The sequence below is a fragment of the Serinus canaria genome, chromosome 14 (genome assembly GCF_022539315.1).
Source record: "Serinus canaria isolate serCan28SL12 chromosome 14, serCan2020, whole genome shotgun sequence".
Lineage (NCBI taxonomy): Eukaryota > Metazoa > Chordata > Aves > Passeriformes > Fringillidae > Serinus > Serinus canaria.
In genome coordinates, this window is record NC_066328.1 from 13458134 (window position 1) to 13471787 (window position 13654).

General features: G+C 54.8%; 1 protein-coding gene across 1 annotated transcript; it reads left to right on the forward strand.

The window, feature by feature from the left end:
* The first annotated feature begins 2658 nt into the window (after positions 1 to 2658).
* Positions 2659 to 13515, forward strand: NATD1 (N-acetyltransferase domain containing 1). The gene is made up of 3 exons (XM_009091790.4): positions 2659 to 2887; positions 9322 to 9440; positions 10165 to 13515. Exons 1-3 carry the CDS (start codon positions 2791 to 2793, stop codon positions 10279 to 10281), a joined length of 333 nt encoding a protein of 110 aa, XP_009090038.1. The 5' UTR covers positions 2659 to 2790; the 3' UTR covers positions 10282 to 13515.
* Positions 13516 to 13654: the final 139 nt, after the last annotated feature.

Below are 13654 nucleotides of genomic sequence, written 5' to 3' on the forward strand. Positions count from 1 at the left end.
TATAATTCACACCATCACAATCAGAAGCCAACTATTTCCTGATTGCAATACACTGTAACTGTTTCTTGGTCTATCAGCTTTTTGCACAGCATGCTGTAGATGCCTTAAAACCAGTCATCTAAAACTATGCCTCGTGGGTCCCAATACAATACATTTTTCATAATTTTATTTCTTCAAAGTATCTACCCTTATTTGCAAGGTTATCTTTTGAAGTCTTTTTCTAACTCCATTTCTCTCTCAACAATATCTATCCTATTCCATAGCATTTCTAAATCAATTGTAATTTATCTCAAAATTTACATGCAAATACAAACTGTGAGGAAGGGACCAGAAGCAGCCACGAGGTCACCTCCCAGCCATGGCAGGGCTTGGGGGTCTCTTGAGGCACCTCTCCTCTTCTGCAGCTTCCCATGGCTTCTTCTGCCCTTCCTCATCTGAGCTGCTGTCCCAGGGAATCATCACAGGCACTGGAGCCTGAGTGCTCCCAGAGATTTTGGCAAGGCTACCAGATATTTGGCACTCATGAAAAGGCTCTCCATGCTTTCAGGGGCTGTAGGTGAGCCTTGGTTGTGCAGGATCACCAAGAGAGCAGTAAGGAGCTGCTCACCCTGGGCAAAACCTGCTTCTCCTTCCTCCTCTCTCCTCAGGCCGCAGACCTGCTGTGTCCCGAGCATCCCTGTGTGCTGGAGGAACATCAGCCCTCCCTGACAGCTCTGGGATCATCCAGTTATCCCCTTCCCTTCCTCCCTGCAACACTCCAGCAGTGCTGCAGTGTTTGCATTCTCTGTGTTCCCCTGCTTTGCTGTTTGTACCTCCCTGCACCACCACAGCCACACGGTGTGGGAGCAAAGGCTGCCAGGGAGGGCGTGGGGAGAAGGACATCTCACCAATACTGGTGGAGAAGGACATCTCACCAATACTGGTGGAGAAGGACATCTCACCAATACTGGTGGAGAAGGACATCTCCTCAGCAATATTGGTGGAGAAGGACATCTCCTCACCAATACTGGTGGAGAAGGACATCTCCTCACCAATATTGGTGGAGAAGGACATCTCCTCACCAATACTGGTGGAGAAGGACATCTCCTCACCAATACTGGTGGAGAAGGACATCTCCTCACCAATACTGGTGGAGAAGGACATCTCCTCACCAATACTGGTGGAGAAGGAAGGGAATGAAGCCTCTCTGCAGCAGACACCCAGTCCTTGGGGCCAGGGGGTGCTGCAGGCCAGGCTCGGTGGGAGTGGGAATAGAGCAGGAGACCCTGACAGAACACCAGCAGCAGCCACTGAAGCAGCACAGAGCAGCCAAATCCAGGGAATTCCTCAGCTGCAACTCGGGCAGTGTTGTTTTTCTTGGCTTTTATAGAGACAGGGCAACTGAGAGGTGTTTGAAAAGATTTTATTCTGTTGTCAGTCTCGATGAGTACTGAGACACAAGAGATGTAAAACTCAACACCATCCTATCAGAATCTAACTTATTTCTTGGTTACAATACTTCAAAAATGTTTTACAGCCTGTTAGCTTTTGCCACAAAATGCTGCTTTTACTTTTGCTACAAATCACTTATATTTTTCCCCCACTATGGCCTTCTATTCTACGGCCTTGAATTCTTTACAAATCCCTTTCCCACAGGGCAGCAGGAGCAGAAGGGATGAGTAAACAAAGGCCAGGCTACATGAGATGGTGTTCAGGTGCAGAGAAGCTGCTGGTGAACTGTTCTTATTTCTGAATTTAGGTGTTGCTGCTTTTCCTGTTGCAGCTGCCAGCAGAGACACCTGGGGCACTCTCAGCTCCTGTCACAGAGAGCTCTGGGGTCACAGATGTGATGTGTATGTGATATGTATTGTTTGTGTGATACATGATGGAGCACCTCTGCTGTGCAGCGAGGCTGGGAGAGACAGAGGTGTTCAGCTTGGACAAGAGAAGGCTCCAGAGAGACCTCAGAGCCCCTTCCAGGGCCTAAAGAGGCTCCAGGAGAGCTGGAGAGGGACTTTGGACAAGGGATGGAGGAACAGGACACAGAGAATGGCTTCCCACTGCCAGAGGGCAGGGTTGGATGGGATATTGGGAAGGAATTCTCCCCTGTGAGGATGGGAAGGACCTGGCACAGGTCCTGGCAGTGTCCAAGGCCAGGCTGGATGGACTTGGTGTAACCTGGTCCCAGCATCACATAGGAGTCATGACCTGGGGCTTCCCCCCGCAGCCCAGCAGGGCAGGGCACCTGCCCGGGACCTGCCGCAGAGCAGCCGGCACCGCGGGCAGCCCCAGCGCGGCACCGGCCACCCGGAGCGGGACCAGTAAAGGACCAGTAAAAAACAGTGCGGGACCAGTACAGAAGCAGTGCAGAACCACTACAGCATCCGTGCGGGACCAGTGCATGGCCAGTACAAAACTCGTACGGGACCAGTAGAGATCCCAAGCAAGACCAGTACAGTACGGGAGCAGTACAGAACCAGTACAGAATCCTTACAGAACCAGTAGGGGACCAGTACGGGACCCGCGCTGTTCTGGCGGACGCTGGTGGCGGTGCCCGCCCGCGCGGGGGCGCCGGGCGCTGGCTGCGGTCCCCACGGCTGTGTCGGCGTTGCCCCTTTAAGGGCCGCGCGGCCGTACCAAAACAAAAGCGCGGCGCGGCCATTGGCTGCGGGGCGGGCACGTGCCGCACAGCTGGGGCTTCCTGCGGCCGGGGCCGCGCCGGGCCCGCCCGCGCCTCCGCTCCGACACTGACACTGACACCGACACCGGCACCGATACCGGAATCGACACCGGCACCGACACCGGCCCGCCATGGCGCACTCGGCGCCGCTCGGCCTCCTGGAGCAGGGCTGCCCCATCCAGGTGGAGCACGACCGCAAGCGGCGGCAGTTCACTGTGCGGCTCAACGGTAAGGGACGGCGCTCGGGGCTCCCCGGGACGTTACCTGCTGCCCTCCGCCCGCGGTTCTGCCTCGCTGGGACCTCAAATTCCCGTTCCTTTTCAGCTCTCGTTGTCCCCCCCTTCGCCCCCCCGTCTCTCCCCCCTTTCCCCTCCCCGTTCCTCCTCCCCGTTGCTCTCCCCTTTTTTCTTCTTGTTCCTCCCCTTTTTCCTGTTCTCACCTATTTCCCCCGATGCCGCCCCTTCCCGTGCCGCTGTGTCCCGCCGCACTTTCCCCCGTACTCCCCACCCTGCCGCGATGTAATCCCCCCAGTGACCCCCAGCCCTTCCTGCCCCCCAGAACCTTCTCCCAGGAGAGATCTGGGCATCGCTCGGCTCCCTTGGCTGGGGTCGGGCTGTGGAGCCCGAAGGTGGCACGGGCAGGTTGGGGGGACTGCCTTGGTTCCCCCGGAGCAGGTGCCTTTGGGGGATGTGGATGTGCCAGCTCTGGGGACATTCCTCCAGGGAAACCCCTCGGGAGCTCCAGCAGGGTGGATGCCACGGTTCTGTAGGACCAACGACACGGATCCAAGCTGCCACAGCCACCTGTGGAGCTCTGGTGACACAGTGACCCCCAAAAAACTCTGTCACATATTGGGTGGAGTGAACAAAGAGAAAAAAAAAGTAGGTGCCACTAAAATTTCTCTGTGGTGCACTGATTCTTTCCCAGCCTTCATCTTGATGGTTAATTTCAGATATTCAACAATCCCATCATCTCTTCCCCATCCATTTGTTATGCTGAGAACTACTCTGGGTGAAACTGCCTCACTGCCCTGCAGAAATTGCAGGGTAGCTGCCTTTTAAAAAAATAAAGAAATAAAATGTATAGTTCAGAAATCATAGGGAATGCAGGAGGCTTTGTCGATAAAACAACAAGAATAGTCCAGATTTTATTTTAGACTTCTCTTCCTCCCCCCCCACCCCATTTTCATTTCAACCACTAATTACAAAGTGCAGGCTGGAGGCTCGGCAGTGGAGCAGCGAGGAAGGAGGAGACGGGTGCGGAGAAAACAATTTCACCAACTGCTTATTTCAGCCTGAGATCAAAGAAGGTGCCAGTGCCGGGTCCCCACTGCCACCACCAGGGCATTGTCCCAGCCAGTGAAGTTGGTGTGTGCAGGAAATAGAGGGGACAGCCAAGGGTCAACAATTATTAGGGAGACGTAATCTTTTATTGTGGTTTTCTGGATAAAAGCTCTGGCAGCCACACCACAGGCCCAGCAGCGTTGGGTGGCTGAGCAGGGATGAGTCGTGACTGGAGAGGGTGAACTTTGAGAGGGAGAGAATCAGCTGTGGGAGTCGTGTGTGAATCAGCACAGAACCTCCTGATTCAGGAGGGGGTCCTGGAGTCACAGAATCCCAGAGTGGTTTGGGTTGGGAGGATCCTAAAGCTCATCTCATTCCAGCCTTGGGCAGGGACACCACCTGTGTGAGACACGGACCAGGTTGCTCCAAACCCCATCCAATGTGGCCATGGCCTCACCCAGGTGAATCCCCATGATGAAGGTTGTGTTTTTTCTGGGAGTTCAGGGAGTCTGAGCCCTTTTTTGTGAGTTCAGCCACACAAGGCAGCTGAGCTGAGCAGTGTCCTGCTGTGATGGTGTCCGTGCTGCTGTGCTGACTAACATCCACGTGGAGTGGGTGATCCACCTCTCCTCCTCCTCGTTAGGCACTTGCTGGTAGCAGCCAAGCCCTGGAAGCTGGTCAGGAGATAACATCTCTGTGGGAGTGCGTGGCAGGGTGTTTATTTCCTGCACTGCTCTTTGTCCCTCCTGGCATGATGAGCATCACTGGTGTGGAATGCCCCAGGAGGTTTTCCCTGCAGTAAGCAGAGAATGACAAGAAATAGGTCAGAGACAGACTTTGGCATCAAAGTGATCCCTGTGTCTCTCAGAGACCACTCTTGTCCCATGTCACTGAGCTGTGACAGAGATGAGCAGCAATTTGTGGGCTCCAGGGTCAACTTTCCTGTGATGTCCTAATTTCTGCTAAATGTCAAGTGTGGATGATACCCTGGGAAAACATGGATGCACCAGGCATGTGGACCAAACAGCCAGACTTTGACAGCTGGTGGTTTATGGTGGTGTGATGCTGGGTAGAAAACTTTGCATGGTGATGAATTTCTGGAAATCCCTGGAGCAGAAGGCTGAGACAGTGAAAGCTGTGAACTGGTTGTGAAAGTGTTCATTTTCAGCATCATCCTGTGTTTGCCTCTGCGCCCCTGTGTGACCTCGTGTCAGGACTTCCTCCTTGTGCACAAGGAAGATGAATTGCACTCGAGTTTTTTGGGGCTTGTCCTGTCTTTCCTTTCTCTGCTGGTTCCTCCCCTCATTGCTGCAGTAGCTGCTATATCTCTGATAGGAACAGCTGCTGCACTTGAACACATTCCCTATTCCCCTGCATCCCAAATGAAGGAGCATTTAGAAGCTGAAAGTAAAGCTGATTATAACCAGACCTCACTGAGCCTTGTTATCCCTCGAGAGGAGGGCAGAGAGACGCCCAACTGGATTTGTTATGGGTTAGGATGTGACTAACAGCCTGAGCCAGCCAGAAGCCTCCCTGTGCAGAGACTCTCTTGGAAAACATCAATTTGTCAAAGCTAAAGGCTTCCATGGGAATCATATAGGCTGGTTTTGTCAGGAATAGTTGGGTATTTCTTTGGGTCTGAGATGAAATTTCAGGTCAAAACAAGAAACCCAAAGGGACCCCCCCATGCCAAAGCAGTTGGCTGGTTGGTCCAGCTGCTGGCACAGATGTTTGGGGCAGGGGAAGAGCTTTTAGCAGCAGCTGCTGTCTCTTCTTGATGCCCATCACACCCATCAGGCTCACCACGAGCATGGAGCAGCTCCAGTTCCTCAGGGATGCTCGGGCTTCTCACACATTCCAACTCCAACACTTCTGCTGGCTGCAGCACACCACACTTCCCAAACCTCCCACTCCTCCCCAGCTGCACTAGGGCAGGATTTTGGCTGGAAGCTCCTGCTCTTCCCACTGCTGATCTGAGTCTCAGGAGCTCCTTGTCCAGGAGCCCAGGCTCAGGTTTATTGGGAAAACTGGAGCAGGTCATGCCTTGGAGCCTTCCTGCCTGATGGGGCAGATGCTTTCAGGAGGGGGGGAAGGTGCTGAGTTTGCAGCAGGGACCAAGGGATCTGTCACCAGGCCGTGCATCAAAGACATCCCTGCTCCTCCCGTGCCACAGGCGCCTCCAGAGAGCTCCTAAACAGGAAACTGCTCCAAACCAGACCCCCCTGCTGCCATTCCTGCCAGGGAGGCCCCTCCACGAGCCTTGTGCTGTCTCCTCTCTGGCTGTTGTGCTCTGTTGTGTTTTCTCTCCGTAGTAACGTGCCAGTAGCTCCCTGGGGAGTGAGGCCAGCCCGTGGCAGGCAGAGCTCCAGCCTGGGATGCACGAGCTACTCAGGACTTCTTGTCCTCTCAGCCCACCCCACACGCAGCTTTTGCTTTTTTTCTGCTCCCTCTGTTTGGCTCAGCAGCAGAAGACCTGAGCTGCCTCCTGCTCCTGGGAGATGGGACTGGCATTTGTTCTGTCCCCCTGCTCCCAGGGAATGGCTTTGCAGCAGTGTCCAAAGGGGGCTGGGGCACAGAAATTGGCCTTGCAGGCAGCAGTCAGGGCCCTGCCCTGGTCTTGGGTACACAAAGGGGTATCGTGGGCTGGAGTTGCTGCAGGGGGACAGGGACAAGGGACAGTCCTGCAGTGCTGCAGCCTCCCCTTGCTGGGTACTTTGTGTATGCCAGGAGAGGGGGGCAGTGAAGGGTGGGCTGGGGTGGGGGGCCTGTGTCCTGCCAGATGTGTCCCTTCCTCAGCTGGGCTGGGACTGGGCTCTCTGCTTCTTCCCCAGGCCCCTGAGCCACCCAGCCTGGGCACTTGTGTCTGGCTTCAGGGCTGAGCCCACCAGTGCTCCCAGTGCAAGCAAACCCTCCATGCAGAGCAAGGTTAGAGCTGGTCCCTTTCCCAGTTCCCAGAAAAACTTCCCCTTCCCTGTGCCCCCCGTGAGTGGAGGGAGGGACAGAGGACGAGCAGGGCACCAGCTGTGCTGCCATTGCTGCCATCCTGCTCCTCTCTGGCTGTGCTGATTTGCATCGACTCCACTTCCTCAGTGTCAGTGAGTCAAACTCCAGGGCAGGCTCTCTGTCCCCAGCTGTGTCTGTGCAGGCTGATAACCTCCTGTCCCAAAGCCCAGGGGGTGGCAGGGGCTGGAGGCTAGCAGGAGGTGTCTCTTATGCCATGTTCTGCTGGGGTTTCTGCATGTGCCCCCTCTCTTTGGGGGGATTGCACCAAGTTGGGTGCACTGCTTCCAGCCCCCCAGGTTTCCTGGGAGCTGCCCCCACAGCCAGGGCAGCACTCAGCACCAGGACTGGCTCTTTCCAAGCCCTGGATGTGATCTGCAGGGCCCACACCACACCCTGAAGCATGAGTGTCTTTGGTTTTGTGTGCTGTGCCACTGAGGTGTGTGGCTGTGATTGTGCACTTGGCTGAGCTGGGGTGTTTTTCTGAACTGGCCCCAGTTTCCAGCAGCACTGTCTGTCTGTTGTAAAATCAGGCTGGTTGTAAAATCCTTTCTGCATGTGTTCATCTGTGCCCTGGTGGCACTCTGCAGCTCCTGTCCTGGCTGGGGTTTTGTGGTGCTGCTGTGGTACTGGGAATATCCAGGAAAAGCCTGTCTGAGATCCTCCAAATACTCCAATCACCTCCTGCTTTAAAAATGCATTTGTGTCTTTGTTACTTTTAAACAGATCATATATTTTAAAAGTGTATTTAAAGAAAAAAGCTCTTTTTTTCTGTGGTCAATTTAGTTTTAAACTTCTCAAAGCTTCAGGCAGAGGCTATGGAAAGTTTTAGCCTGGGAGGAGAGTGGGGTGGAAGGGCTGGAACGAGTGAAAGCTGCTGCTATAAGATCATTTTACAGCCTTTGGTGCTGCCTACTCTGCCCTTGCCAACCCTGAGAGCTGCCACCAAATGCTCTGTGAGGGTGAGGGCACCTCATGCCCCAGCCTGGGCAGGTTTCCCTCCAGCAAGACAGGTCTGTGCTGCTGGGGAAGGGCTTCACCTGCCCCCTTGGCTTTTTTGGGGTGCCTGGGTGCGCATGGAGAAACACTGCAGTGCTCCCTTTTTTCTCTCTGGGGGAAACTCAAAGCTTTTTGGTGAGCCAGAGCTGAGAGGGGCAGGACTGAAGCCTAGAAATACTTGGGGGAATGGCAGGGAGGGAAATTATTTATGTCCACCCAAGAACAATGTTGGCACAAGAAGGAGTGGGCAGAAACCAGCAGGAATAAACTCGGGCTGGAAATGTGAAGGTTTCCATCCAGTGTAGGAGAATTGAGTGTCTAAATAAAAGGAGCAGGAATAAAAGCTTGAGCTGCTTCTCTGGAAACACAAAATTCCAATGGGCTCCTTTCTAGTTTCTCTTGAATACAGGGGTGAGGCAAGCTGGGCTGGAGTTGTCAGCTGAAATGCAGTGAAATGGAGTGTACTGAGCTCAGCTAAAGCAGATCCTGAATGCAGGTGAACTTTGCAGCCCTTCAGCCTTAAAAAAAACATTGGAGAGAAGGAAAAGTTCCCATTATTTTAATCAAACTTGTCTCTTTAATTGGGATCTTGCATTTCTGAAACTCACTTTTAAGCACAGAAACTCTCTAGAAATGAAACATTTACTTTTGCACTGAAGGCTCAGGTTCTGTGAATGAAACCAGAGGGGTGTTCTGACTCCTCAGATTCATACATGAGCTGAAACTTCTTTTTTCCTGTAACTGAGCTGCTGTGAGAAAGGGCAGGGTGTTGAAACAGGAAGCCTGTGTGTGTGTACATGTACATTTGTGTGCACAGCCCCCCTTGCACATCTGTGTGTGCTTTCCTGTGTGTTTATGGGATTCACCTTCCCCAAAACGTGTCTAGACAATGCTGCAACACCAGACCAAGGAGTCTTGTCCTGTTTTATGTGCTACAACAACAAAAAAACTGTGCTGGGGGGGAAATTAATTGGCTGCTACCTGGGTCAGCTTTGTTGGTTTTCCCCCTTTTCTTTTTACTCTCCCCTACCATCAACACATCTCCCTCCCCACAGTTGCTCTCTTACCCTAAACATGTTGTGCTGGCATCACTGATTCAGGGCTGGGTCAGAAACCTGCTCCTACTCCGGGGGCTTGGAAAGGCCCTGCTCACACCTTGGGGGATCAGTGAGGACATCCAGGTGTCCCTGAAAGCAAAGCCACCACTGAAACCCAGCACCAGAGCCATTCCCATGGCATGACGGTTGATGTAGCAGTCCCAAAACTGCCCATCCTGCTGGGGACTCTGTGGGGACATCCCACCCCTCACCACTCTGTCCCAGTCCCTGCTGTGGGTCCTCCAGGGACACCCCAACCCTGTCCCCTCTGTGCCACCCTCAGGTTGCCATGACAAGGCTGTGCTGCTCTACGAGTACGTGGGGAAGCGGATCGTGGACCTGCAGCACACGGAGGTGCCGGATGCCTATCGAGGGAGAGGAATTGCCAAGCACCTGGCAAAGGTACAGCCCCAGCCTCCCAGAAGGGCAAGGTGCCCATCCTGCTGCCATCCCAGCTGTGGGTAAAGCTCCTGGCTGACCCAGGCCCTGCCACATTGGAATTGCATGTGTGCCCTGTGGGAATCCTGCTCTGATGGGAGATGGGGTGGCTGGCGGGGCAGATGGAAATCTGGGGTCAGACATTCCTGGGTTTTGTGGCAAGAAGAGCTGGGTAAGTGTCAGCAAGTCAACCACTCACCCAGGTTTGGCCCGTTCCCCCTCTCAGCAAAAATCCCTTGTGTAGGGGCTGATGTCTCACCTGAGCTCGAGCTGGACCCCTCCTCTCAAACCTTCACTGCCCTTGTGAGCCCCCTGCCTGCTTGGCTGTGAAGGAGAGCTGGGGAGCCATGAGCACAATGGTGGGGTGCTGCTTTGGGGTACATCTGCTCCCTGGCCCTGTAAGTGGGGACAAAGGGATGATGAAGGTGGCCTTCACATGATGGGCTGTGTCACCTGCAGCACAGCATCCACGGGGCTGGATGTGTTGAGGGTTAAACTGGGGACTCTGTGGTGAGCTGGTGGCTGTGGCAGGACAGCTGTGTTCTCCCCTCAGGCCTCTCCCTCCACCTGCCTCACACATGGGGTACCTGAGGGACTCCTGCTGCTTCCCCCATTCGGGTGAGGGGTACAGGGCTCCCCCGAGGCTGGGGGTGTTGGTTGTGACCCATCTGATCTGCACTGCTTGCAGGCAGCCCTGGATTTTGTGGTGGAGGAGGACCTGAAGGCGCACCTGACGTGCTGGTACATTCAGAAATACGTCAAGGAGAACCCTCTGCCGCAGTACCTGGAACACTTGCAGCCTTAAGGCAGGACTGCTCCCTCACCAGCACACCTGGCCCTGACTGTTCAAGGCGGCCTTGGCTTCTCTGCAGTCTCAGGAACCCCTTCCCACACTGGCAATTCCCGGTTTTTTTTAGCGTGTCCATGCGGTGCGTGAGTGTGGGCACCACCTCCTCCTCCTCTCTGCCCACGTGTGAGCATGGCCACAGCCCCTGGGCCAGGCTGCCTCTGGGCACACAGGGTGCCCACCAGTGCTTTTCCCAAGCCAGGGGATAGAAGAGGGTGAATTTTCCACCAAACTCCATCACAAGGGCAGGGCGTGACTTGTTCTGCTCCTCATCCTCTCCCCCCTGCTTGGCAACAGCTCTGAACTTGCTGGGGGATGTTGGTTAAGGCTGGTCATGGGGTACCAGCCCCTCTTTCCTCCTGGCAGCTGGGGATATGCTGTGGATTCAGCTTTGTGGGACAGAGGGAGGTTCTGGAGGAGCCCCAGCCCTGTGTCAGGCTCATCCCCTGCGGCACCTGGTGGGCACCAAGCCGTGCCAAGGCCACATGCAGTACCTACCAGAACATGTGGACCATGGTGGCACCTCGGGGGCTTTGCTGCCCTGGCTGTGGAGACACTGGGATGGTGACACCTTTGAGCCTAGAGACAAGAGCCGTGTGAGGAGTGGACTTGGACTGCAGAGGCTGTGGCAGAGTCTGTGCAGAGGAAGAAATGTGGCTGAGTTGCAGATGCTGCTCCCTGGAGATGCCAGCTCCTGCCCAGCTTCTGTACACAACCCTGAAGCGGCATCCCAGAGGGTCATGGACTGTTATTCCTGTCTCCCTGCCCTTGGTGTGGACACAGCCTGCTCAGGAGAAGAGACCAGCCTCACAGCCAGCCTTGGCCTGAGAGGTGAGGGACATCCCAGGGCACCAGGGTGATTTCCTGCAGCTGAAGAGGAAGGCTCCCCCCATCTCCCTCTCCTCCATGTCTGCATCCCTGTCAGTGCCCCAGATCAACCCCACCAGGACATCCTGAGAGCAGCAGGGTGAGGCCTCCAGGACCTGCTCCTGGCCCATCTCCAGGGTTCAGTGCTAGAGGTGCCTGCATCCACGTGGATTCCAATGGCTTCTCCTTACAGTCTTTGGAAAGAAGCCCTGGCTCATGGCATTACCTGTCTGCTCAGGGCTTCCTCACAGCTCCAAGCTCAGGGCACTGGCAGCATCGTGGGGACCTTGGCCAGCAGCAGGAACACCCTCATTTCGTGCTCTTACCTCGGTGGATGATGATTCTGTAGCACAACCCAGCATTGCCCCACTCAGACATGGAGGTAACACCATGATGGCAAGGCACTGCCAGGTTCCACCTTGCCTGTCCTGCCTTGCCTGCATTTTCCAGCCCCTGAGCTACACCTCAGAGCATCTCACACTGAGCTCTCAGGATTTTGTAGTGTCCCAAGGCAGGGCTGTGGTGAGGGAGATGATGTTTTCAACACCCCCAGCCCTGAGCAGCCACTGGGGGCTGCAGCCAGGCAGGACATGGAGAGCCTCTCACCTGGAAACCAAACCCAGACCTTGCTCAGCTCAGCAGGGACTAAAGTTTACAATCTGTGCCACGGAGTGACTGAAGCCCCAGGTGAGAGGCAGCTTAGCCCTTTCCCAGAGCCCAGCACAAAATCCATGGCAGCAAAGGCAAATACTCCCACAAACTTCTCTCCTGGCTGGGGTGGCCAGAGATGGAGACCCTGTGCCAGGATTTCATCCTGAGCTGTCCCTGGCCACCAGCTTGAGGAGAACCCTTGCTGCCTGCCTGTGCTTTTGGGCTGCCCATCACCAGCACAGCACAGCCCTCTCAGGCTTCCAAAACTCCCAACCTCCATCCCTGCCCTGCACACTGCAGGCTGTGAGACCCCTGCCCGTGCCCACCAGCTGTGCCAGGGGGCAGAGCCACCTCTGCCTTGTGCTGTTCAGGAAAGGCTTCAAGCTCAGCCCAGCCTTTGCTTCATTTCTGTCCTCCTGCTGCTTATTTCACCCAGGCTGTGACCTTTAGGGTGGCTTCGAGGGATTGGGAAAGGGTGGCAGGTCACAAACTGAAGGGGCTCAAGGAGAAAGGTGGGCATGTTCCTCCTTTAGAATGAAATTTAAAGAAATGTTCCTCCTTTAACACATAAAACACACTTGAACACACAGTTACAGTAGCAAGGCTGGCTCTGGTACTGCTGTGATGACTGAACCATCCCTTCTCTTGATTCCAAGGTGAAGCTGAGCTGTTTTGTCCCCTGGAAGCGAAGATAAGACATGTGTGTCTTTGCCACAGGAGGGCTGGGTGCGATGCTTGAGCTCTGTCCTGCTTTAGTGCTCATTTCCACTGTGTGCACTCTCCAGCAGCTCCCTGATGTGTCAGCTCACTGGAAGGTGTGCTGTGCTCACTGTCTGGGCAGAGTCCCATGTCCAGCCTGGCTCTGGAGCCCCTGTGCTGCTGTGACAGGAACCTCGAGCTTCCCAGCACTGGATCCCCGCAGCGATCGCTGCCTTAAGTCAGCTCAGCACACGGTTCTGCTGCTGCTTCCCTTCGAGGTGCTACAACTCCCTGGTGTCTGACCTGGCAGAGACCTGTGCCAGTGGCTGTGCCAACCCTTTCTCTGCTGTGTCCTTGCTCTGTCCCAGCCTTCCCTCCTCCTCGATGCCAGTGAATAGCAATACCCGCAGCTCACCAGCGATGCCACAGCCCACGGTGCTCCTGTGACCCTGCATGGCTGGGGGGGACCTGGCTGGGGGGTCCCTCGGTGCTGGGTAACCCTTCCCTGTCTCCCCACCAGCTGCCTTTTCCCAGCTGGTCTCTGCAGAAAGGAGCTTTGAGTCCTGTGCTGCCCCTTGGTGCTGATTAAGCCTGGAGGAGTTTGGGATTTTGGACTCTCCTCGGGCAACAGGAGTGTGGAAGTGGTTTGGTTGAATACTGAGCTCCCCAAACCCGTTTGAACTACAGACCTGTGGTGGGTGGGGGAATGCAGGTGGCTGTCAAACCTGCTTCCACAGCCCCCAACTTGAAACACCCCCTCCTTCATCTGCTCTCCAGCCTTGTCTTCCTCTGTCCAAGGTTTCCGTTCTGTTGGATTCGGTGGTTACGATGTGCCTTTCCTTCTCAGGACCTGTTACAAACGACCTTTCTGCTCTTGTTTATGTTTAACATTTATCTTGATCCCTCCCTCTGTCATACTATAAAACATGAACATAATGCATGGAATACAATACAATAAAAGTGTGGCTTAACTGAGCTGCAGTGGCTGTGCCGTGCTGGGGGGATCACATGCTCCCACTGCAAAGGTTCAGTAGGTAAGGGGTGAAATTATTGTGTTTTGTTTGAGGTCACAGGGCTGGCTGACCTGGTGATGACTCTGCAGAGCTCAGGGTGA

Bases quoted from the DNA above. Each gene is read 5' to 3' on its own strand.
- NATD1 (XM_009091790.4), top strand. From the start codon at position 2,791: ATGGCGCACTCGGCGCCGCTCGGCCTCCTGGAGCAGGGCTGCCCCATC. The intron at 2,888-9,321 runs GTAAGGGACGGC...TGCCACCCTCAG, and splicing joins GTTCACTGTGCGGCTCAACG to GTTGCCATGACAAGGCTGTG. The intron at 9,441-10,164 runs GTACAGCCCCAG...CACTGCTTGCAG, and splicing joins TTGCCAAGCACCTGGCAAAG to GCAGCCCTGGATTTTGTGGT.